This window comes from Bufo gargarizans, chromosome 5 (genome assembly GCF_014858855.1).
Source record: "Bufo gargarizans isolate SCDJY-AF-19 chromosome 5, ASM1485885v1, whole genome shotgun sequence".
Classification (NCBI taxonomy): domain Eukaryota; kingdom Metazoa; phylum Chordata; class Amphibia; order Anura; family Bufonidae; genus Bufo; species Bufo gargarizans.
The window spans coordinates 396,227,462-396,254,685 of NC_058084.1; the positions used below are offsets into that span (position 1 = coordinate 396,227,462).

General features: G+C 42.9%; 1 protein-coding gene across 4 annotated transcripts in view; it reads left to right on the forward strand.

The window, feature by feature from the left end:
- Window positions 1-26,244, forward strand: part of LOC122939270 (ATP-dependent translocase ABCB1-like) — a 403,390-nt gene extending 377,146 nt beyond the window's left edge. For all 4 annotated transcript variants that reach the window (XM_044295338.1, XM_044295337.1, XM_044295339.1 and 1 more), the window contains 4 exons: window positions 11,831-12,028; window positions 17,150-17,356; window positions 17,444-17,590; window positions 25,802-26,244. In XM_044295338.1, coding sequence (XP_044151273.1) covers window positions 11,831-12,028; window positions 17,150-17,356; window positions 17,444-17,590; window positions 25,802-26,002 — 753 coding nt within the window. In that variant the 3' untranslated portion in view covers window positions 26,003-26,244. The remainder of the gene's footprint in view (window positions 1-11,830; window positions 12,029-17,149; window positions 17,357-17,443; window positions 17,591-25,801) is intronic.
- The last annotated feature ends 980 nt before the right edge of the window (window positions 26,245-27,224 follow it).

Genomic DNA, 27,224 nt, shown 5'->3' on the forward strand with positions numbered 1-27,224 from the left:
TTCACCACTAATACAAGCCATAAAGGGCTGTCATTTTCTCACCTCACCACACAATGCAAATATTTTTTTGGGTGCCACTAATACACCCAAAAAGGGGCTTTAGAACATTTAACTGCACCGCTGAACGGCAAATAATATATTTTTTTTGCCACTAATACATGCCAAAAAGGGCTTTAGAACCTATAACTGCACTGCTGAACAGCAAATATATATTTTTTCACCACTAATACATGCTATAAAGTGCTGTCATTTACTCACTTCACCACACAACGGCAATTTTTTTTTGTGTGCCACTAATACATGTCAAAAAGGGCTGTCATTTTCTCACTTCACCACACAACAGCAAATATTTTCGTGTGTGCCACGAATACACGCCAAAACGGGCTTTAGAACATATAACTCCACCACTGAAGGCAAATAATATATATATTTTTTCCACTTATACACTCCACAAAAGGCTTTAGAACATATAACTGTACCGCTGAACAGCAAATAATATATATTTTTTGCCACTAATACACGCTAAAAAGGGCTTTAGAACAGATAACTGCACCGTTGAACAGCAAATAGGCCCTTATTTTTTTCCATTTATACATGCCAAAAAGGACTTTAGAACAAATAACTGTACCGCTGAAGGTCGAATAGTATATCTTTTTTGCCACTAATACACACCACATAAGGCTTTAGAACATATAAATGAACCGCTAAAGGCAAATATCTATTTTTTTCCACTAATACACGCAAAAAAGGGCTTGAGAATAGTGTTGAGCGAACTTGTGTTTTAAGTTCGGCGTCTAAAGTTCGGGTTGGGGTTTTCGAAGTATCCCGTTATGGATTCCGCTACCACGGACCATAACGGAATTTAGAATCCATAACGGGATACTTCGATAACCTGAACTAAAACTTTAGACGCCAAACTTAAAACACAAGTTCGCTCAACACTACTTGAGAACATATACTGTAACTGCACGACTGAACAGCAAATATATTTTTTTTTTGCCACTAATACATGTCAAATAGGGCTATCATTTTCTCACTTCACCACACAATGGCAAATACTTTTTGTGTGTACCACGAATACACGCCAAAACGGGCTTTAGAACATATAACTGCACCACTGAACGGCAAATATGTATTTTTTGCCATTAATACACGCCAAAAAGGGCTGTAATTTTTTCACTTCACCAACCAACGGCAAATATTTTTTTGTGTGCCACTAATACATGGCAAAAAGGGATTTAGAACATATAATTGCACCGCTGAACTGCAAATATATATTTTTTTGCCACGAATACATGGCAAAAATGGCTTTAGAACATATAACTGCACCGCTGAATTGGAAATAGGCCCTTACTTTTTTATATTATACACTCCACAAAAGGCTTTAGAACATATACCTGCACCACTGAACGTCAAATGATTTATATTTTTTTGCCACTGATACACGCCAAAAAGGGCTTTAGAACATATAATTGCACCGCTGAACGGCAAATAATATATATTTTTGTGCCACTAATACAATCCAAAAACGGCTGTAATTTTCTCACTTCACCACACAACAACTAATAAGACTTATATTTTCCCACTAATACAAGCCAAATAAATGCTTTAGAACATATAACTTCACCGCACAAGGGCAAATATGACGTAAAGATATTTCCTTGTAATAAACCCTGTTAATGGCTGCATCAAACAGCACTTGCACCCCAATAACAAGAATGATTTGCTGGAATTACAGAGCTGTATAATGGCAATTTAGATCCCTAGTCAGTGCAGCAAGGTGTAATAGGATTGTTCCTGTTACCCAGGCTGTAAACTTTCCTACTGAATCCTGTACTGCTTCAATACTTTGGAATGATTCCTCCATATCCTTTCCCTGAACTTCTATACAGCAAAATAAAAGTTTTTAAGTCTTTCTACCACCGTCCCTAGCGCCTGCTGACGTCGTTCCCTGCACTAAGTACACTGGAAAATGGCTGAATCCAAGCTGGCTGGGGCTATTTATAGGGCTGTGACATCACAGGGCTGGCTGGCTGCTGATTGGCTGCATGCATGGCATTATGAGTGATCCCTCGTTCCCAGAGTTCTTAGCTCCATGTCCTAACATGTGCAGCAGCCATTTTAGGATAAAATGTGATTCGCTACCACGAAGCGTCAGGAAATTCGTTTTCAGTGCGAATCAAATTTTTCCTGAAATTCAGATCGATTTCCACTTCGTCAACTTCGATTCGCTCATCTCTAGTTTGGACAGTCTAATTGTTTATAATATTAAAAAAATTGCGTACAGCTTGTCTGCTTTGGACAATTTCTACTTCTTACAAGGGTCTCCTTGACAATAAGCAGATGACAGGGTATCCACTTGCTGGTAATTGTGCAGCACCTCTAGATAAGTGTTGAATTTCTTTACAGTGTCATCACAGGTAAAAATATGTATTTTACAGTGGCCTTTCAAATCAATGGGTTATTTGTGTAATGCAGGTCAGGTCCTCTAGAGCAGTGTTCCTCAACTCCAATCCTCAGGGCCAACCTGCTGGTCATGTTTTCAGGATTTCCTCAGCATTGAGCAGGTGATATAATTACCCTGGGTTCACACCTGAGCGTTTCTGAGACGCGCGTATTTGTCGCGCGTTTTTATGCGCGGTTTTTGCAATAGTAAACGCGCGTTTGACGCGCGTTTGTGTGATTGACTGCAGTGTTGTCCAATAAGTCTATGGCCAAAATGCGCGACAAAAAAATTAGTCTATGGCCCAAAAAAAGCTCAAGTACTTGTTTATGCGTCGGGCGTTTTACAGCGCGTTCAAACGGGCTGTAAAACGTTCAAGTGTGAACCAGGGCCATAGGGAAGCATTGGTTTTCACGTGTTGAGCGTTTTACAGCGCGTTTGAACGCGCTGTAAAACGCTCAGGTGTGAACTTAGGGTAAGTGTCAATGCATCAACACTTACCACAGGTATTCATTCATGGGATAATCTCAAATCACGACCCGCAGGTAGATTCTGAGGACTGGAGTTGAGGAACACTGCTCTAGAGAGATACAGGATCTTTGTAGCCACTTCTCGTTTAAAAAGATTAGGATTCTGCATATATGACCTCCTCTATTAACCACCAATATGCATTTTTACAGCAATCGCTAAGGGGACTTAGGCCAAGCACTGCACATGAGAGACTTGCTCCTAGTCTTACAGCCTGGACTGGCAGAAGAGCCAATCCTGGCTGTTTAACCCCTTACATGCGGTGGGCAATGGCCCGCCACATGTAAGCAGCTACAGAGGGAATAGACTCCCTCTGTCTCCCATTGGCACCCTGTAAATGAGATCATGGGGTGCCAATGTTTATTTGCGGGTTGGAACATAGTATAGGCCAAGCCTGCCTTCAGTGTTTTAGAAGCAATCAAAAGATCACCTGTTATAGTCCCCTTGTGGGGCTATTGAATGGCTAAAAAAAAGGAGAAAAAAAAAGAAAAGAAAAAACAGCAAAAATAAAATCTCCCCTACATGTTTGGTATCACTACATCCATAACGACCCACACTACGCAAAAATATTATATAAATTATCCTGTATGGTGGACACTGTAAAGAAAAAAAAAAGCCAGAATTGCTGCTTTTTGCTTAGTCGCCATAAAAGTAAATGTAATAAAAAGCAACCAAAAAGTGTTATGTACCCCAAAATGATAGCAACAAGTCATCCTGCAAAAATCAATCCCTCAGACAGCTCCGTAGAAATACAAATAAAGGGCCTCTTTCACACGAGCGTGATGGATCGGCTCCGGATGCGTTCACGCAGCCCTGGTCCCATAGAAGTGCGGATGCAATGCGTTTTTCACTGATGGTTGCTAAGCGATGTTTTTTGTCTATCACGCGCATGAAAATGCATCAAAATGCAATGCACTCGCGCAGAAAAAACTGAACTGAACGCAATTGCAGACAAAACTGTCTGAACTTGCTTGCAAAATTGTCAGAGTTTCACTGAACGCGCTCATGTACTCAGACCCATTGAAGTGAATGGGTCAGGATTAAGTGCTGGTGCTATGGGTTCATGTCACACATTGCACCCGCGCAGAAAACTCGCTTGTGTGAAAGGGTCCTTATGGGTCCTGGGATGCGGAGATGCAAAAAGATTCTTTTTTTTTTTTTAAAAACAGAAGAGAATTTATTGCACAAAAGTAGCAAAACGAAAGAAAAAAATATTTCACACGGGATCTTCAAGCAAAATGTACACGACGGCCTCTTCGTTCTCAAATGGATGTGGAGGCAAGTATGATTTTTTTATTTTATTTTTTTACCGCCATTTCAGGGAAAATTGATTTTTTACCACAAAGCACAAGGAAATTGGGCTTCATCGCAAATCAAATTTTCCCTGAAATTCAGATCGAAGTCCACTGAGTGAGGATACTTCGATTTGCTTAACAATAATCACTGTAATTGTACTGACCCAGAGAATAAAGTTTTTGTGTTATTTTTGCAGAAATATGAACGCCAGTGGCGACGCTAGGATCAATATATAAGGGGGGAAGATACAAAGTCAAAAATGGGGGGGGGGGGGGGGGGGGGGGCACTAATCATTTTCACCAGCTAATCATACTACTGAAAAATACTAAATAAGTATATATAAATAATATAACAAAATACTCTGTACAAGCTGTGACACATAAGAAAGCATGTTACACGTCTAGCTCCATCTGCTCACTTACATCTATATTCGCTTCATGGAAAACTATGGACACAATATAGTATAGGTTTCTACACAAATTTCAGATGCTGAGGCAAACGGCATGGTGAATGTACAGGGAGTGCAGAATTATTAGGCAAATGAGTATTTTGACCACATCATCCTCTTTATGCATGTTGTCTTACTCCAAGCTGTATAGGCTCGAAAGCCTACTACCAATTAAGCATATTAGGTGATGTGCATCTCTGTAATGAGAAGGGGTGTGGTCTAACGACATCAACACCCTATATCAGGTGTGCATAATTCCTTTGGCAAAATGGGTCAAAAGAAGGACTTGACAGGCTCAGAAAAGTCAAAAATAGTGAGATATCTTGCAGAGGGATGCAGCACTCTTAAAATTGCAAAGCTTCTGAAGCGTGATCATCGAACAATCAAGCGTTTCATTCAAAATAGTCAACAGGGTCGCAAGAAGCGTGTGGAAAAACCAAGGCGCAAAATAACTGCCCATGAACTGAGAAAAGTCAAGCGTGCAGCTGCCAAGATGCCACTTGCCACTAGTTTGGCCATATTTCAGAGCTGCAATATCACTGGAGTGCCCAAAAGCACAAGGTGTGCAATACTCAGAGACATGGCCAAGGTAAGAAAGGCTGAAAGACGACCACCACTGAACAAGACACACAAGCTGAAACGTCAAGACTGGGCCAAGAAATATCTCAAGACTGATTTTTCTAAGGTTTTATGGACTGATGAAATGAGAGTGAGTCTTGATGGGCCAGATGGATGGGCCCGTGGCTGGATTGGTAAAGGGCAGAGAGCTCCAGTCCGACTCAGACGCCAGCAAGGTGGAGGTGGAGTACTGGTTTGGGCTGGTATCATCAAAGATGAGCTTGTGGGGCCTTTTTCGGGTTGAGGATGGAGTCGAGCTCATCTCCCAGTCCTACTGCCAGTTTCTGGAAGACACCTTCTTCAAGCAGTGGTACAGGAAGAGGTCTGCATCCTTCAAGAAAAACATGATTTTCATGCAGGACAATGCTCCATCACACGCGTCCAAGTACTCCACAGCGTGGCTGGCAAGAAAGGGTATAAAAGAAGAAAATCTAATGACATGGCCTCCTTGTTCACCTGATCTGAACCCCATTGAGAACCTGTGGTCCATCATCAAATGTGAGATTTACAAGGAGGGAAAACAGTACACCTCTCTGAACAGTGTCTGGGAGGCTGTGGTTGCTGCTGCACGCAATGTTGATGGTGAACAGATCAAAACACTGACAGAATCCATACGTGGCAGGCTTTTGAGTGTCCTTGCAAAGAAAGGTGGCTATATTGGTCACTGATTTGTTTTTGTTTTGTTTTTGAATGTCAAAAATGTATATTTGTGAATATTGAGCTGTTATATTGGTTTCACTGGTAAAAATAAATAATTGAAATGGGTATATATTTGTTTTTTGTTAAGTTGCCTAATAATTATGCACAGTAATAGTCACCTGCACACACAGATATCCCCCTAAAATAGCTAAAACTAAAAACAAACTAAAAACTACTTCCAAAAATATTCAGCTTTGATATTAATGAGTTTTTTGGGTTCATTGAGAACATGGTTGTTGTTCAATAATAAAATTAATCCTCAAAAATACAACTTACCTAATAATTCTGTACTCCCTGTATGTTGCCCCATAACAACCAGATGCCTGTCCAGCCAAACCGAGGGACGGACTGAAATGTCCCAGTCCCCATGGCTAGTTAATCACATTACATATAATCTAGTAGACTGTCTGAAGTACTGGTAGGGTCTTCTCTAAAGATGGTTCTGCGCCCTTGTGAGTCCCTGGTAATAGCCTTTGTCGTTTGACCGCACGGGGCAGTAAATGATTTGTTGTCATCGGGGCCCTCAGATCTGTTACACACACTGGTGCTGTGGCTGACTGGCACTTGTAGCAGGCTATGCCATCCTGCAGTGTGCCACCAGGACTCTTGATACCCATACCCTGAGAAACAGGAGACAGCCTACCCCCTAGTCCTCTGCTGCTCCCTATTTGCAGTGCTCTCGCCTGTTACTATCGCACACACTGCACACTTACTTATGTCACATGTTACCCCTGTATAATGCACCCTGATACCCCTTAGTTATATTATATAACTAACGGATATCAGGGTACATTACACAGGGGTAATATAACTGAGGGGTATCAGGGTACATTATACAGGGGAAATGTAAGCTATATTACCACCGTATAATGCCTGATAGGCCTCCTGAGTTATATTACCCCTGCATAATAATGTACCCTGATACCCCTTAGTTATATGACCCTGCCGGGATCATATAACAAAGGGGTATCCGGGTACATAATTACACAAGGGTAATATAACTCAGGAGGCCTATCAGGCATTATACGGTGGTAATATAAGTTATATTACCCCCTGTATAATGTACCCTGATTACCCTCAGTTATATAACTGAGGGGTATCAGGGGACATTATGGGTAATATTATAACTAAGGGGTATCAGGGTACATTATACAAGGATAATATAACTGAGGAGGACTCAGTGCTATCAGGGGACATTATACAGGGGTCCTTAGTTATATTACCCCTGTATAATGTACCCTGATACCCCTAAGTTATAGGGGTATCAGGGTTGAGGAGGGGCTGGGTCCAAGCAGGCAGGCCATGAGACGAGGTAGTGGGGGTACATACTTAGCTTGCCTAGGGGCCGGCCAGGGCAGGGCCAGGCAGAGTTCTTGGGAAGTTGCCACACACAGTCCTCCTCTCCTGTCCGAAGCTGGGGCCTGTGCTGAGCACAGACAGGCTCACTAGCAGACGCAGTAGCAGAGCTGCAGAACAGAAGCAAGCGTTCGCGCGGGCGGGCAGGCACACAGCTTTAAGTGGTGACGTCAACTCTGCGGCTGTCGCACTCCCAGCCTGCACCCGCCCTGCGCGCTCTGCCGCCCCCACCCCCATCTGTCATGTCTGTGTATGTTGTCTGTGTTGTGAATCACTCAGTAGTGTGGGCGGCCGGGCGCAGCAGCGAATCAGCGGGGTGGGCACCCGGGGGGGCAAGAAATGACCTGGGGGGGCTCCCCCTTGCCCCCTGTAGCGACGCCACTGATTCCCATTTCCCTCCCAGATAGAGTTAATAAAAATAAATCAGCAAGTTATGTATACCTCAAAATGGCTCTATTATAAATCACAACTTGTCCTGCTGCAAAAAAAAAAAAAAAAAAAAGCCTTCATGCAGGTACATAGACGGAAAAGTTGTAGCTTTTGGCAAAAATAAAAAAAATACAAAAATAAACTTTCAATGGGTCCTTGGAAAAATCGGAAAATGCACCGTTTGGCAGCCGCATCCGTGATCCGTGTTTCCTGGCCGTGAAAAAAATGTCCTATTTTTTTCACGGCCAACGGTTCACGGACCCATTTAAATCAATGGGTCTGTGAAAAATCACGGATGCACACAAGATTGTCATCCGCGTCCGTGATCCGTGTCCGTGATCCGTGTCCGTTTTTTTCCTATCATTTCAATGGCAAACTTGACTTAGATTTTTATTTTATTTTTTCATGTCTGTGGATCCTCCAAAAATTAAGGAAGACCCACGGTCACGGATCACGGACCTACGGACCCCGTTTTTGCAGACCTGAAAAAAAAAACGGTTGTGTGCATGAGGCCTTTACATGGGTCCATCTACCTGCACACTAACTACTTAGTAAAGGTAGTTTAGGATCCCGGCACATGTGCATTCTGCAGTTTGCGGACCGCACATGCCGCAGCTATTAATTGCGGGCAAGAATAGGACATGTTCTATTTTTTTTTTGCAGGGCCGTGGCATGTAGCAAAGGATGCGGACTGCACACGGTGTGCTGTCCGCATCTTTTGCGGCCCCCTAGAAATGAATGGTTCCGCACCCCTTTCGGAAAATTGCTGAATGGATGTGGACTCATTCATACGGTCTTGTGAATGTAGCCTAATGTAGCTTCATCCCATTCAAATGAACAGCATGAAGCTGCAATACCCACTACTAAGTAGACGGATCCATGTCAACAATGAAAACACCGCAGTGCGGACCCATCAAGCAAATGATTGAGCTGATCTGTAGGAATTCAGCCACAGACATTGTATAGACATAGTCCCAGCCATAGGCATGCATAGGCTTGTCCCAAAACGCCACCAGTAAAATATAAATGTAACGGGAAAAGAAAATCAAACTGGCAGATTTTCAATTTTTTGTTGATTCACCTCTAAAAGTTTTTATATGCTCCCCAATATGGTATCAATTAAAAGAACAAATTGCCCCACAAAAAAATGAGCCAAAGAAAACAAACAAGAAAAACTATAGAAATACAAAATCGCTGCAATTGTAATGACCTGGAAAATGAAGGGAACAGGTCATGAGAAACCCAAAAAATCTGTGGCGAAATTTGTGTTTTTTTCCCAATTTCACCCAATTTGGAATTTTTTCCTGTTTCCCACTACATTGGGAAAATACATAGTACTATATGAAAGTAAAATTTGTCCCGCAAAAAACAAGCCCTCATATAGCTATATAAGTGCATTCACACAACCATATGTATTTTGCAGTCCGCAAAACATGTACCTGCAAAAATGCGAATGAGGTCCGTGTTGCATCCATTTATTAATTTTTTGGTCCCATTGTAACAATGCCTATGCTTGTCCGTAAAATGGACAAGAATAGGACATGTTCTATCCTTTTTGCTGAACAGTGGAACGGACATATGGATGCGTACAGTGCACGATGTGATGTCCGTATTTTTTGTAAACCCATTGATATGAATGGGTCCACATTCAATGCTTAAAAAATTCGGAACAGATGCGGACCAAAAATACATTCGTGTGAATGGGGCCTATGTGATAGGAAAAATGTAAAAGTTATAGCTGCAGGAAGGATGGCAGTAAAAAAAGCGAAGTGCAAAAACGTAACAAGATGCTGTCCTGAAAGGGGTTAAAACACCTCAATTTCAAGAACTAACTGCCCTCTTGCCTTATGTATCCCACCCCTTGATAGGTGCCATTGTCACAAGGTAAGCAATGATATTCAAAAGACCTGTCCGTGGTTTTGATATAGCTCTGTGTGTCCATCGCTGTTGGAGCGGTTTCATGATAGAGTGCATGAAATCTGTGTGGGCATATATGGTAATTAAATTATACAGTTCACTCTGTAACCTTTTATAGCACAGTTTAGCCCCAAAATTGAGGTAAACTGATTAATAAATGTGGGCCTAGGTATTTAGTAGACATAATGAACCTCTTTCTGCCATGAATATTTTTCATTTTTGCCTCCCCAATTTTAAAGCGCTATAACTAAAAAAAATTCTACACAAAGACTTATCAGGACGAGTTGTAGTTTGTTACTTTGACATATCATGTATGGAAAAACGGGGGAAAAATATTTGCAAGGTGAAAAAAAATAATAATAATTTTTAGCTTTGTTTTTATGTCATCGACTTAAAAAAAAAAAAAAAAAACACTACCTTTACCTTTCTTTGGGTTAGTTGAATACTGCAATAGCAAATTTGTATACTTTTTCTGATGCTTTACTACTTTTAAAAATATTGTGGAAAAAAAAAATGTTTTACCATTTTTTGACACCCATAAATTTTTTTATATTCTGATTTATAGACCTGCGTGAAAGCGTGTTTTTTGTGAGGTCATTTTAATGGTACCATTTTGGGGAGCCAAAGAATTTTTAATCACTTTGTTCAAGTTATTTGGGGTAGGGGTGATGCGTAACCATACACATCTGCAATTTGAGCATTTAGATATTTATTTTTGTCATGGTGTTCACTGTACAGAATTTTTTTTATTTTTTTGCATTTTAATAGTTCTGACATTTCCGTATAGTGTGTTGTGCTTGCAAGCACAGCTACCGCTCCTGGGTTGCAGGGTGGTAACAACCCCTGAAAAGGAGCAGTGTATAATGTGATGAACAAATGAATCCAGCCAGCAAAGGAGGCAATATAGAAAAATTACAATACATTAGCAAGTGCCTTGTATTAGCTTTCTCTACATGATAAATGCCATTTGCTAATATGAAACAACCCCTTTAAAGGTCAGTAATCTGTTATCCCTGATCACAGACATTGCATAAGGGTGTCAGCTGGGTAATGCAGCCATCATCTGCCAACTATGGCACCAGCTCGGTCCTCATTCACATTTCTGTGTCCGTTTGACGTCCGTAAAAAAATCAGTACGTGTTTCATCCATGAAGATGTCCATGAATGATCGCTGTTTGGTTTGTTTTTTCCCCTCTGTTTGTTACCTATATTTCACGGGTACTGCTCAGTAGTGTTGAGCGCGAATATTCGAATAGCGAATATTATTCGCGCATATCGCAACTTCAAAAATTTGCGAATATTTCGAATATAGTGCTATATATTCGTTATAGCGAATATTCGTCATTTTTTCCCAACTGAACAGTGAACACATGATTCCTCCTTCCTGCTTCTTGCTTGTGGGCCAATGAGTCATTGAGATCGTGAAAACTCAGATCCAATGGTATATTCTAACCCCCCTTGTCGGGGAGGAGTATGCCGAAGTGAAACAACTGTACAGTATATCAAATATAGTGCTATATATTCATTTTTAGAATATTCGCAAATATTCATGATTATAAAGAATATTCTACAAAAAGTTTGCGAATAAAAAATATTTTACGAATTTGGCCCCTGCAGCTCATCACTACTGCTCAGCTGAAAATGACTTTTAAAAGCATCTCCTATGAGTGGTCATTAAAAAATTGACCTAACACAGACCAAACACGGATGTCACGTTGTGTCTGTGATATTCACTGACCCATAGACTTCAATTGCTCTACGGACCAAAGTATAGCAAGTCTCTGTGATTTTTTTTCACTGACCTACATATGATCAGTAAAAAAAAAATGCTGCAGTGTCAGCAAACATATTAAAATCAAAGGGAGCATGTGCTGTCCGCAGAAAATGGCACAGCACACGACTGTAAGGGATTAAATAAAAGTCACTAAAAACTTTCTCTAGTGTCGGCTGCAAGCAAATAACTTTTTATGTTACACAAAGCAAGATATTTAAAGCTGTTTCAGAAAACTGTTTTCACTCATTATTATAGGGCTGCTATAACACAGCCTGTAAGCTGCATCTCTGTATAACCTCTCTCTATATTTTTTTTTTTAAAGAAACAAATGGAGGGAAATCTGGAGTTTAAAAACATCCAATTTGTTTATCCAACAAGACCCAATGTCCAGATTCTTCAGGGACTGAACTTGAAAGTTTCTAAAGGCCAGACTCTCGCACTGGTTGGAAGCAGCGGCTGTGGAAAAAGTACAGTGGTTCAGCTTTTGGAGCGTTTTTATGACGCTGAAGAAGGACAAGTGGTAATGTTATTGTTATATTGTATGTGAAATGTAATAGAACAATACTCTGGTCATAGATCGATGTATAATGGATAACAAAAGCAACCTGCAGTATACTGTATGTATGATTTATAGATAATGTGTTCCAGGTTTGGACTGCACAGGGCCATTGTGCAAGAACTGGAGTGTGCATGGGGCCCTCACTACTTCAATAGTCCATTGTAGAGCAAAAGAGTGTGTTATAGAGCCGGAGAAGCTGAGCAGATTGATGGATATTTTTGTGGGAAAAGATTCAGTAACACTTGTAATTTATACATTTATAGCTTTACTTTAGCTAACTTAAAGAGTTTTCAAAGATCTTTTTACAAATGACTAGACTTGAGCGAATCATAGATCCGAAGTTGATTTGTTCAAATACTTGGATTTTAGGCTGGGTTCACACTTGAGCGTAGCGCAAACGCGCGTTTTACGCACGTTTTTGACGCGCATTTTTATGCGCGTTTTTGTAATAGTAAACGCACGTTTGACGCGCGTTTGTGTGATTCACTACAGTGTCCTATGGCCACAAACGCCCCAAAAGTCGCTCATGTACTTTTTGGAGCGTCGGGCGTTTTACAGCGCGATCGTACGCGCTGTAAAACGCCCAAGTGTGAACCATTCCCATAGGGAATCATTGGTTTCTCCTTGTTGAGCGTTTTACAGCGCGTAGGAACGCGCTGTAAAACGCTCAGGTGTGAACCCAGCCTTAAGGGCTCTTTCACACTTGCGTTCTTTTCTTCCGGCATAGAGTTCCATCGTCGGGGCTCTATGCCGGAAGAATCCTTTATCCTAATGCATTCTGAATGGAGTGAAATCCGTTCAGGATGCATCAGGATGTCTTCAGTTCCGGAACGGAACGTTTTTTGGCCGGAGAAAATACTGCAGCATCCTGCGCTTTTTGCTCCGGCCAAAAATCCTGAACACTTGTCGCAAGGCCGGATCCGGAATTAATGCCCATTGAAAGGCATTGATCCGGATCCGACGTTTAGCTTTTTCTGAATGGTTACCATGGCTGCTGGGACGCTAAAGTCCTGGCAGCCATAGTAAAGTGTAGTGGGGAGCGGGGGAGCAGTATACTTACCATCCGTGCGGCTCCCGGGGCGCTCCAGAGTGACGTCAGGGCGCCCCACGTGCATGGATCACGCGATCGCATGGCACGTCATCCATGCGCATGGGGCGCTCTGACGTCACTCTGGAGCGCCCCGGGAGCCGCACGGACTGTAAGTATACTGCTCCCCCGCTCCCCGCTCCTACTATGGCCACCAGGACTTTAATAGCGTCCTGGGTGCCATAGTAACACGGAAAGCATTTTGAAGACGGATCCGTCTTCAAATGCTTTCAGTACACTTGCGTTTTTCCGGATCCGGCGTGTAATTCCGGCAAGTGGAGTACACGCCGGATCCGGACAACACAAGTGTGAAAGAGGCCTAAGGCTGTTTCCGTACCGCATTAAAACGTATTGGCTCTGTGGAGTCAAAGTTTGTGGTGAATTCTTACTGTAATCATATCTGCATATTAAAAACCTGTTTAATATAGCGATCCGAACCGGGCTTTGGTACTGCAGTTCGGATTGCTCTTTTTAATTGTTTTAAAATACGCAGATATGAAAACAGTAGGAATTCACTGAAACGGCATTAAAATCGAAGTATTTGAACTAATCAACTTTGGATTTATGATCTGAAGGTTGATTCGCCCAAGCCTAGTAATCACCTATTCTCCGGATAGGTCATCAGTATCTGATCGTGGGGGTTCGACACCCAGGACCCCCACAAATCAGCTTTTTGAGAAGGCTCCGGTGCTCACAGTAGCACAGCGGCTTTCTCTCTGCTCACCAATCACAGCTCCTTCCATGTGATAGCGGCTGTGCTTGGTTTCGCAGCTCAGCGTCACTTCAATGGGGCTGATCTGCGCCTAGGCCATGTGACCGATGAACATGACGTCACATGGCATAGGGAAGCTGTGAAAAGGCCGCTACTGCGAGCACTGGCGCCTCCTCAAACAGCTGATTGGTGGGGCTACCGGGTGTTGGCTACCCACCGATCAAATATTGATCCAGGGGATAGGTCATCAGTAAAAAAAAAGTTTGGAAAACACCAGCCCTGTAAACAAGGGAAGTGTTATCAATGATTGATAGCGTTTCTTATATACATAGGTGGCTGTCACTTTCCCTATGTAATGAGAGTTGTTAAAATGGACCAAAGATATAGGTGGTCATTTACCATTTAAGTTTGCCGTTTTTATGTCCGTTTTAAGTCTGGCTTTGCTTTGTGTGCCTGCTACAAATGTATGAACTGGAGCACCCACAGCAGTGAGCAGGTGTAATTATACCTTAGTATGGATGAGCGAACCCATGGCAGTTCGGGTTCGCTGGGTTCGGCCGAACTTTAGGTCAAAGTTCGGGCTCGGGACCTGAACTTGACCCGAAATTCACCCTGAACACAGACCCCATTAAAGTCAATGGGAAACCGAACTTCACTTTATTATTTTCCATTATAACGGAAAATAATATCATTCTTAAGGCAGAATGCTAAATAAAATGGCCATTGAGGGGTTAAAAATAATAACAAAAAAAACCTCACCTCATCCACTTGATTGCGCAGCCGGTAAAACGACCTGCAATGATGTCACCACACTCACCACGTGGTGATTATTATTATTAATTTTAACCTCTCAATGGCCATTTTATTTAGCATTCTGCCTTAAGAATGATATTATTTTCCGTTATAACCATGTTATAACGGAAAATAATAAAAACACCAAACTTCAGTGGAAAACGTCCGGGTTCGGGTCCGTGTACCCTAACTCGCAAAGTTCGGTACGAACCCAAACTTTGCAGTTCGGGTTTGCTCAACCCTACACCAAAGCCGTCCCATTTATTTCAATGGGACGGCTCCTTCCTATACACTTCTATAGAAACAAGCCCTACCATTGAAATCAGTGGGACGGCTTAGGTGTAATTACACCTGCTCACCACTGCAGATGCGACGGCTAGTAGGTAAAGAATGAAGAGGAAGCAGCACTGGCACAGCACACCTTCTCTTTAAACAGCTGATCAGTAGGGATGCCGGGTGTCTGACCCTCGCAGATCTGATATTGATGACTTATCCTGAGGATAGGTCATCAATAAAAATAACTTGGACAACCCCTTTTAAGTTTACCATATATCCACAGTGCATTTTCCACTGTCCCCTGTGGATTGTGCTGCAGATTTACCTCCGAGCCGTTATACAAGTCATCTCATTATCATCATTACTGGTAGGATTAAAATGACAGGTAACACCTAAATAAAGATAATCACACAAGTCAAAATAGGCAATGGCCATATCTCACCTTTTCCTACTGCCGCATAGTGACCCCGCATATGCTACAGATTATGCCCAGTATACTCTCCCATGGAAGACAATGAAGATCTTCAGACTAAAGGATTCTGTGGTCCATTAGGCTGCTGTAAATTATATCTGTGAATGCTGTTAACAGCAGGTCATGTAAAATAAGTATTTTAAAAAATCTGCAATCACAAAACAAAAACTAATTAGAAAGAAGAATGTTTCAGCACCTGGTTTTAATTTTTAAAAAATATATGTGATGCATTCCCTTTAAGTAAACTGTGTATAAGGCCCTGGCATTCCGCCCAGAGAGGCAGACCACGCACTTGCTATGGGGCCCGACAGTCTGGGGGGCCCAGGGAGGCTGAATAGCTCCGCCCCTTTTCTGACTGGAATACCTGCCTCGCTTCCTCCTTGCCTCTGCTGCTGCCCACCAACTGCATCATCTCTAATTTTATTGGTTCCTCCATGGTGCCTGGGATATACAGCTGGTCAAGATGGTTCGCTCTCTGCACTGCTTATTGACCTGCTGATTTTTAAACTCCGCCTCCTGATCTCGCTCTGGGCTCTGCTGTTTCACCTGCCTGCGTATCGGTCACCATTGCAGAGAATAAGCAGCAGAGCCCTGTGAAGAGAGAAAAAGAGGACCCACGTCACATCCAGCAGAGCTCTGCTGCTCTGACCTCCTCCTGACTCTTTACCTTCTGACCACTGTGATCTGTAGCCTGGAAACTGGACTGGAGACAGCACAGAAAGAAGCCATCAGAAGCACAGGTCCTACTCCCAGAGCTCTTCCTCAGCCAGCACAGATGGGGTAGACAGCCATTATTTCTGTAAGTGACTGTTAGTGTAGTCACACACACTGTCCTGTCAGTGTCTATTTACACAGTCACTCAATGTGCTGACTGCTGCCTCTGCTGGCTGAGTGTGTAATGTGGGATACAGTATATTAATGCACACATATAGGGCATGTACAGTATACATAATAACCCCCCATATACACCCTTGTATGGTCAAGTTGAGAGGTTCAGTCCCTGCCCTTTATAGCCCTATTAGTAATATCCTATTTCTAATTGGACACTGAGAGGCAGGGACTGCTCCCTAGATGGGTAGCACAGTTATGGAGTTGAGACTGCCATTAACTTTTGGTGTCAGCTATAACCTACAGCTGACACATGGGTTAAGCTGGCAGGACTGGAGCAAGTGCCAATTATGCCATTTTACCTCTTTAGATGCAGCATGCCGATGTAACAAAAGTTATGCACATAGTTATGTCTAAATTAGGCATATTTCAGGTGCAGATGGCGGTGCAACAGTTAGTAGCGCCGCTATCTGCAACTTTTCCCTGCTCACGCCAGGTCTAAAATTGTAGGTGTGGCATGGGTGTGGGGACAGGCATAGAAAATGGTGTAAATGTAAGACAGCTCGGAACCTGGTGCTGGAATGCGCCAAAGTTATGGAGAAGCCGGCACCTGTACATAACTTCAGTGGAGCCACCACCAGCTGTGAGCATTGTCTGTGGAATATGGATGACACGCGGAGGGCAAAAAATCAAACCACATGCACTAAACACAGATGCTTCACAGACAATTTTACAGATGAAACATGGATGGTTGTTTTAAGGTCAAATGGACATGAAAATGTGAACGAGGCCTTACTGTATGAGGAGAGGGGGCCCAATTCTGAATTTGCTCTGGAGCCCCATGATTTCTATGTATGCCCCTGGTACAAGGCATTTGTAATGGTAACTGTACCTATTATATTTGATATATTTTAGCTTGCTGATGGGATCGACATCACGTCTTTACATCTGAAGTGGCTGAGGTCGCAGATCGGCATTGTGTCACAGGAACCAATCCTTTTTGACTGCAGCATCAAAGAGAATATTCAGTATGGAGACAACAGTAGACTTGTTCCAGAGGAAGAAGTCATAGAGGCAGCGAAAGCAGCCAATATCCACACATTCATTATGAACTTGCCAGAAGTAATTTATTGAGATCATATTACTTAGATTTAAAGTGTTGACCATTTGCTTCCCAACTAAACGTTTTCTGCCTTTTTGATATTGAAGGGATATAACACTCGTGTTGGAGATAAGGGAGCTCAGCTTTCAGGTGGACAAAAACAAAGGATCGCCATTGCACGCGCTCTTGTACGGAAGCCAAAAGTGTTACTCCTGGATGAAGCCACTTCTGCTCTAGATACCGAAAGTGAAAAGGTAATAAAAATTCTAATAAAACAATAGAAAACGAAAATATTGCCATCAATTGAGTAGAGATCTTTGGCTTGCGCCCTTTTTTAACCACTTCAGCCCCGCTAGCTGAAACCCCCTTCATGACCAGAGCACTTTTTACACTTCGGCACTACACTACTTTAACCGTTTATCGCTCGGTCATGCAACTTACCACCCACATGAATTTTACCTCCTTTTCTTCTCACTAATAGAGCTTTCATTTGGTGGTATTTCATTGCTGCTGGCATTTTTACTTTTTTTGTTATTAATCAAAATGTAACGATTTTTTTGCAAAAAAATGAAATTTTTCACTTTCAGCTGTAAAATTTTGCAAAACAAACGACATCCATATATAAATTTTTCACCAAATTTATTGTTCTACATGTCTTTGATTAAAAAAAAATGTTTGGGCAAAAAAAAAAAATGGTTTGGGTAAAAGTTATAGCGTTTACAAACTATGGTACAAAAATGTGAATTTCTGCTTTTTGAAACAGCTCTGACTTTCTGAGCACCTGTCATGATTCCTGAGGTTCTACAATGCCCAGACAGTAGAAAAACCCCACAAATGACCCCATTTCGGAAAGTAGACACCCTAAGGTATTCGCTGATGGGCATAGTGAGTTCATAGAACTTTTTATTTTTTGTCACAAGTTAGCGGAAAATGATGATTTTTTTCTTTTTTATTTTTTTTCTTACAAAGTCTCATATTCCACTAACTTGCGACAAAAAATAAAAAATTCTAGGAACTCACCATGCCCCTCACAGAATACCTTGGGGTGTCCTCTTTCCAAAATGGGGTCACTTGTGGCGTAGTTATACTGCCCTGGCAATTTAGGGGCCCAAATGTGTGAGAAGAACTTTGCAATCAAAATGGGTAAAAAATGACCGGTGAAATCCGAAAGGTGCACTTTGGAATATGTGCCCCTTTGCCCACCTAGGCTGCAAAAAAGTGTGACACATCTGGTATCGCCGTACTCAGGAGAAGTTGGGGAATGTGTTTTGGGGTGTCATTTTACATATACCCATGCTGGGTGAGAGAAATATCTTGGCAAAAGACAACTTTTCCCATTTTTTTATACAAAGTTGGCATTTGACCAAGATATTTTTCTCACCCAGCATGGGTATATGTAAAATGACACCCCAAAACACATTCCCCAACTTCTCCTGAGTACGGCGATACCAGATGTGTGACACTTTTTTGATGCCAAGGTGGGCAAAGGGGCACATATTCCAAAGTGCACCTTTCGGATTTCGCAGGCCATTTTTTACACATTTTGATTGCAAAGTACTTCTCACACATATGGGCCCCTAAATTGCCAGGGCAGTATAACTACGCCACAAGTGACCCCATTTTGGAAAGAAGACACCCCAAGGTATTCCGTGAGGGGCATGGCGAGTTCCTAGAATTTTTTTTTTTTTTGTCACAAGTTAGCGGAAAAAGATGATTTATTTTTTTTTCTCTTTTTTCCTTTCAAAGTCTCATATTCCACTAACTTGCGACAAAAAATAAAACATTCTAGGAACTCGCCATGCCCCTCACGGAATACCTTGGGGTGTCTTCTTTCCAAAATGGAGTCACTTGTGGCGTAGTTATACTGCCCTGGCAATTTAGGGGCCCATATGTGTGAGAAGTACTTTGCAATCAAAATCTGTAAAAAATGACCGGTGAAATCCGAAAGGTGCACTTTGGAATGTGTGCCCCTTTGCCCACCTTGGCAGCAAAAAAGTGTCACACATCTGGTATCGCCGTACTCAGGAGAAGTTGGGGAATGTGTTTTGGGGTGTCATTTTACATATACCCATGCTGGGTGAGAGAAATATCCTGGCAAAAGACAACTTTTCCAATTTTTTTATACAAAGTTGGCATTTGACCAAGATATTTATCTCACCCAGCATGGGTATATGTAAAATGACACCCAAAACACATTCCCCAACTTCTCCTGAGTACGGCGATACCAGATGTGTGACACTTTTTTGCAGCCTAGATGTGCAAAGGTGCCCAAATTCCTTTTAGGAGGACATTTTTAGACATTTGGATCCCAGACTTCTTCTCACGCTTTAGGGCCCCTAAAAAGCCAGGGCAGTATAAATACCCCACATGTGACCCCACTTTGGAAAGAAGACACCCCAAGGTATTCAATGAGGGGCCTGGTGAGTTCATAGAATTTTTTTTTTCGCATAACTTAGTGGAAATTGATTTTTTTTTTTGATTTTTTTTTCACAAAGTCTCACTTTCTGCTAACTTGGGACAAAAATTAAAATCTTTCATGGACTCAATATGCCCCTCAGCGAATACCTTGGGGTGTCTTCTTTCCAAAATGGGGTCAGTTGTGGGGTGTTTGTACTGCCCTGGCATTTGAGGGTCTCCGCAATCATTACATGTATGGCCAGCATTAGGAGTTTCTGCTATTCTCCTTATATTGAGCATACAGGTAATGAGATTTTTTTTTCCGTTCAGCCTCTGGGCTGAAAGAAAAAAATGAACGGCACAGATTTCTTCATTCGCATCGATCAATGTGGATGAAAAAATCTCTGCCAAAAAAAAAATGGAGGGGAAAGGCGTCTGCCAGGATATAGGAGCTCCGCCCTACATCCATACCCACTTAGCTCGTATGCCCTGGCAAACCAGATTTCTCCATTCACATCAATCGATGTGGATGAATAAATCATTGCCGGGATTTTTTTTATTTATTTTTTACATACAAAGTGTTTGCCAAAGCATAGGAACGCCGCCTCCTCCTCAGCTCGTATGCTTCGGCAAACGTATCTGTTACTGCAGAGTAGAAATCTCGTCTTGCAGCGCCGCATACACCGACTTGCGTGTAATCTGACAGCAGCGCAATGCTTCTGTCAGAATGCACATCGGTGCTGCGGCTAGTCGATCGGTTGGTCCACCTGGAAGGTAAAAAAAAAAAAAAAAAAAAACAGGCCGCAACGCAATAATTTTATTAACTTTGCAACAGAACATATAAACTTTAACTTTTTTAACTGAACATTAACCTTTTTGCCTACTGGTGTTTTTTTTGTTTTTTTTTAGTTTTTTTACCTTTATAGAACAAACCTCTCCTTCCCCATGGGTCAATGTGCAGAGCGCAAATCGCCCAAAGATGTGGCGAAGTGCGTTATGCACTTTGTCCCAGGTGAAAGGAGAGGTTTGCAGCAGCTGTGTGAGTGAATGGGCCCTAATAGCCCTGTGTGCCTGTCCTGGTGAGATGATCCCTATGCTAGGTGTACCTGTGTGTGGTACTTCCGAAAACACTCTCCAAAGCATAGGGCAGGGTGGTCAGGACAGTCAGGACAGAAATAGCGGGTGTCACGCCTTATTCCACTCCTGCTACAGACACAACATTTTTTTCGGGGTGGCGGCCGGTTTGAGGTACCAGCAACGACACTGGGGAAATGTCGCTCGTGTAGACGGCTAACTACACTGGTGGATGGGGCCACGGAACCTCCTGGGTACAGGAGGCTCTCGATGATCTCTTCCTGAAATTTGAGGAAGGATCCAGTTCTCCCAGCCTTACTGTAGAGAACAAAACTATTGTACAGAGCCAATTGAATTAAATATACAGACACCTTCTTATACCAGCGTCTGGTGCGTCGGGACACTAAATACGGAGACAACATCTGGTCATTGAAGTCCACCCCTCCCATGAGCAAATTATAGTCGTGGACTGAGAGGGGCTTTTCAATGACACGGGTTGCTCGCTCAATTTGGATTGTCGTGTCTGCGTGAATGGAGGAGAGCATGTAAACGTCACGCTTGTCTCTCCATTTCACCGCGAGCAGTTCTTCGTTACACAGTGCGGCCCTCTGCCCCCTTGCAAGACGGTTGGTAACGAGCCGTTGGGGGAAGCCCGCGCGGTACCACAGGCGCCAATCCGTTCTAGAAACAAATGCCTAAAGAGGGCCACACTTGTGTAAAAATTGTCCACATAAAGATGGTACCCCTTGCCGAATAAGGGTGACACCAAGTCCCAAACTGTCTTCCCACTGCTCCCCAGGTAGTCAGGGCAACCGACCGGCTCCAGGGTCTGATCTTTTCCCTCATAGATCCGAAATTTGTGAGTATAGCCTGTGGCCCTTTCACAGAGCTTATGCAATTTGACCCCATACCGGGCGCGCTTGCTTGGGATGTATTGTTTGAAGCCAAGGCGCCCGGTAAAATGTATCAGGGACTCGTCTATGCAGATGTTTTGCTCTGGGGTATACAAATCTGCAAATTTCAGGTTGAAATGGTCTATGAGGGGCCGAATTTTGTGGAGCCGGTCAAAAGCAGGGTGGCCTCTGGGACGGGAGGCGGTGTTGTCACTAAAGTGCAGGAAACGCAGGATGGTCTCAAATCGTGTCCTGGACATAGCAGCAGAGAACATGGGCATGTGATGAATTGGGTTCGTGAACCAATATGACCGCAATTCATGCTTTTTTTTCAGGCCCATGTTGAGGAGGAGGCCCAGAAAAGTTTTAAATTCGGAAACTTGGACTGGTTTCCACCGGAAAGACTGGGCATAAGAGCTTCCCGGGTTGGCGGATATAAATTGTGTGGCATACCGATTTGTTTCAGCCACGACTAAGTCCAAGAGCTCCGCAGTCAAGAACAGCTCAAAAAATCCCAGGGCCGAACCGATCTGAGCTGTCTCAACCCAAACTCCAGACTGGGCAGTGAAAGGGAAAACTACAGGTGCGGCTGAAGTTGGGGACTGCCAATCAGGGTTTGCCAGCACCTCTGGGATTCTAGGGGCTCTACGGGCACGTCTTTGCGGTGGCTGCGACGGGGTCACTACTGCTCGTGCCACCGTACCAGCTTCAACTGCCCTTCTGGTGCTCGCCACTTCACCAGGTTGTACGGCAGTGCTGGTACTAGGTCCAGGAAGGGCTGGGCTGCTGGTGTATGCCTCACCACGTAATCCGACAGCACCAGCCCCACTCTGCTGCTCTTGAAGCGGATCCTGCGCAACCTGCGGTCTAGCGACACGGGGCCGGGTACGCCTGGTGGTATCAGGGACCTCAGCCTCCTCGTCCGAACTTTGGGTCAGAGAGCCACTGCTTTCTACAGGTTCGTATTCTGACCCGCTGGATTCATCAGATGAGGGTTCCCACTCCTCATCCGACTGGGTCAGAAGCCTGTAGGCCTCTTCAGAAGAATACCCCCTGTTAGACATTTGGGCAACTAAATTTAGGGGTATTCCCTGAGAGGGAGGCCGCTGCGGTTGATAAAAATATCAAAACTGATTTTTTTATCGCCGCAGTGCGTGTAAAGTGAATGTGCAGTGATCAAAAAAAAAATTTTTTTTTGTCACTGCGGTGGGGCGGGCGTGGGCGAACGCACGTATGGGCAACCGATCAGGCCTGATCGGGCAAACACTGCGTTTTGGGTGGAGGGCGAACTAAAGTGACACTAATACAATTATAGATCTGACCGTGATCAGTTTTGATCACTTTCAGATACTATAAAAGTACAAATGCTGATTAGCGATACGCTAATCAGCGAATAACGGACTGCGGTGGGCTTGGCGCTAACTGATCGCTAAACTACCTAACCAAGGGGCCTAAACTATACCTAAAACCTAACGGTCAATACCAGTGAAAAAAAAAAAGTTACAGTTTGCACTGATCACTTTTTTCCTTTTCACTAGTGATTGACAGGGGCAAGACGGGGTGATCAAAGGGTTAAATCGGGTGCTGGGAGGTGATCTGGGGGCTAAGTGTGGTGTTGGTGGGTACTCACAGTGATGTGTGCTCCTCTGCTCCTCTGCTGGAACCAACCGACCAAAAGAAGGAGCAGAGGAGCACAGCAGCCATATAACCACATCATATTTACTAATATGATGTGGTATCTGGCTGCTGATTCGTTTTTTTGAAAATCGTCAACCTGCCAGCCAATGATCGTGGCCGGCAGGTTGATGACGAACTTGTTCTTTAAATTTTGCCGGCCCGCGATGCGCATGCGCGGGCCGGCTTACCCGGAAATCTTGCGTCTCGCGTGAGGACGCGCCGGCGCGTCCACCCAGAAGAGCACGACCGCCAAGAAGACGCAATCCTGCGTACGGCGGTCGTGAGCAGGTTAATGTAAGGGTATGTTTACACATTACAAATTTATTGTGGCCCTGTGCGACCTTAATTTTATAGAGGCAAACAGTTTTTTCTCCTATATTCCTACAGAGGTGCCATATAATGTACTTGCAGGATCTGTAGGGACGTCACTGCCATTATAATTGTTCTGTGTACATGTTTTTTTGTATGTATGACTTCTAAGCTACCTTTTCTGTGTTGTTTTCTTATATTTACCTGTAATGTACATTATAACTTTCTTCTTTGGAGCTATACTTAAAGGGGTTATCCCATGAATAATGTAAGAAATGAAAATCACACATCATATAGTACATGACAATCTCTTTCTAACAAATCCAGAACCAGTCCTGCACCTCACATGGATCCAGAGATCTCCATATTCATTGCTCTGCTAGATTTATATCAAGCTGGCAGCTCAAGGGGGAGTGTCTTTTCTCCTGCAGATCGGGGGCGTGTCCATGCTCTCCCTATCACAGCTCAGGAGGCAGTTGAAAGATGAAACTGAGCATGTGCGGCCATCTCAGTGAGCCAAAGACATAAGAAATTAAGTGGCGCTATAAAGATACATTTTATTCAATAACTCAGTAGCTATACAAAACTTTTAATTGCATGCAAAAACTGTACAACACTTTTCGTTGGACAACCCCTTTAGTATAAAATGGGGAAGTGTAAAGACTATGTACACTTTTAAAACCACATTTTTATTGCCTCAATACACCTAAAATGAAAATAAGTGGCTTTAAATATGGCCTTAAACCGTAGAGGACCCTGCTAAAAAAAATGTACATGTTCATATGTGCCCGCATTGCTAAGAAAAATGAAGATTCAATATATGCAAATGAGCCTCTAGGAGCTATGGTGGTGGGGGGGGGGGGGGACTTGCTGATACACATAAAGTGTCACAGTCTCTCCCATGACAGAGGTGAGAAGATCTGAGAGACTGGCGGCACGTGAGGTTATCTGATAGTCTCTCTGTTCTCACCTTGCAGTGTTGTTCGACCGTCCTACTTGCCTCCCGCTCCAGTCTTGGTGGACGGTAACATTGAATTTCAGATTGCCAGGATAGTGAACTCACAAATTCTCTGTAGATCTCTTCAGTACCTCGTGCACTGGAAAGGCTACAGTCCTGAGGAAACAATGTGGGTTCCTGCGACCGACGTTAATGCCTGTCGCCTTGTGAAGACCTTTCACAGGGCGCATCCTGATAAAGTCGGCCCTGGGTGTCCGGTGGTCACCCGTAGAGGGGGGATACTGTCACTGTACCTCCCATAACAGAGGTGAGAAGATCTGAAAGACTGGCAGCACATGAGGTTATCTGACAGTCTTTCTGTTCTCACCTTGCAGTTTTTTTGTTTAGTAATGACCACACCTCTTGTGAGGTGCAGCTTGTGGTCATTACTGAGGCTCTATTTAGTCCTGACTCACACTGCTCACCATGCGGTTGATATTTCCTGCTTGGTGTTGGTTGAGCTGATGTGTTGTTCCTTTGGATCTCCTGCTCCTCTATTCTTCTTTAAAGATAAGTGCATTTAGTTTAGCATTTTGTTGTTTTCTTGTGTGTGTTGTTTTCTAGGTCTCAGGGAGATGCCGGTTCTTTCATCTGGGAGGGAACCAGTAGTCTCATTCCCTGCCACCGTTCCTAGGGCTTCCAGAGTCTCCAGGGCTAAGGTTCCAGTGTATAAGTATTTCCACCGCCTGGGTCTACTCATACTGGCAGGAGTCAGGGAGAGGTCTACGGATTCCTAGAAGGTCACCTTCCCTCTTCCTTAGCTTTGAGGCCTAGACTCTGGCCTATTCCCTTCTGTGTATACTCTGGTGTTATTCCCTCCTCATTACATGTGACATAAAAGTTCTGCTTTCTCTGCAACCCTGTCAATTAAAATGAAGATGGTGTGGCAGTTGCAGAGAGATCAGAGCCTCAGTTGCTCCTAGAGGCTCAGTTACATATATTAAAACATCATTTTTCTCAGCAAGGCAGGCAAATATGAACATGGGTCAGCCAGTTTCATAGGTACAAATCTGCTGACAGCTGCCCTTTAAGTGCATCCCTAAAATAATTTGTTTTCTTATGTAAACTTCACACTACTTGATTTATTGCAATTGTCAACCAACTTTCATATTTTACAGATTGTGCAGCAAGCTCTGGACAGTGCCAGGCAAGGACGGACATGCATAGTGATTGCTCATCGATTAAGCACCATACAGAACGCTGACATTATCGCAGTGATTAAGAACGGGAAAGTGGTGGAATACGGCACTCATAACCAGCTATTGGCTAACCAAGCTGATTACTATGCTCTTGTGAACACACATGACTCAGACAATTAGGCCTTATACACATTACATACACATTACAGTAATACCTTAAAGGTCTATATTACAGACCTTCTAGGTACTCAATGTGCCTCTGTGAGGTGGTGCATTCTCCGGTTAAGCAAACACTCCAGGGAAGAATATAGCTATATAAATCATTGTGGAAAAAACACTACGGTGAAGATTTATCATCTCCCTTGTGCCTGCGTCTCATAATAAGTTTGGTGCTTCCTCCAGCAGTGCAGGGGATATCAAAATGGGAGAAAAACCGATGGTCTTGATAAATCTCCCTCGTGTGTATTAAATAGAGGCACACAAATAGCCACAGATATACAGGATAGGCTCACAGATTTCTTGAGGTGCTATATTACTGTTCTATACTACTCTGGCCTGTAATACTTTTTGTGTATGAAGTCTAATGGAAATTTCATAGATCTAGGTAAAGGATTATGTATGATGAGGAGCATTCACCATACCCCCAATATTGTAAAATAACATATAAAAGTTAATAAAATGTGGCATCAGTTTTATTCCCATGGTAATAAATAAGGTCTAATATTTCATCATAACATCATTTTTTTTACCAAAATAAATTGTTCAAAAAATTTAAATGTGAACAAACCTGAACTGTCAAGATGAATCCTGACAACAATGACATCACTAGTTCTGAGTATATACAGCATGATGCAATGATGCAAGTGGTCCTAATTAGAGATGAGCGAAGTATTCCAGAATTCGATTTGGCTGCTTCGCTGAACTTTACAAAAAAAAATTGCTCTGTGACGAATTACTTTGTAAGTAGTGGGTGCAATTCTTTGTAAGTAGTGGGTACAATGACAGGGAACTGCGACTGCGCCACTCCCTGTCATTGTAACCCCTCAGATGCCACGTTCATACATGATCTTGTGTAAAATAAAAATTAAAAAATAAATTCAATCATACTTGCCTCATCCATTTGCTAGCGACAGGCCGGCCACTACCATCTTGACGTAAGATCTGGCTTGAAATCTTGCACGGCCCGTGATGACATCATACGTCACCACACACTGGATTTTGTGCAAGATCTTCAAGCAAGATGACAGTGGCGAGCAAATGGATGAGGTAGGTATAATTTTTAATGACTTTTTTTCTTTGCTTTTAACAAAATCGATTTGCTACCACTAAGCATGAGGAAATTCTGCTTCTCAGCTAATTGAATTTGAAAATAGGAAGTGGAGTTTGATTCGCTAAAACATTA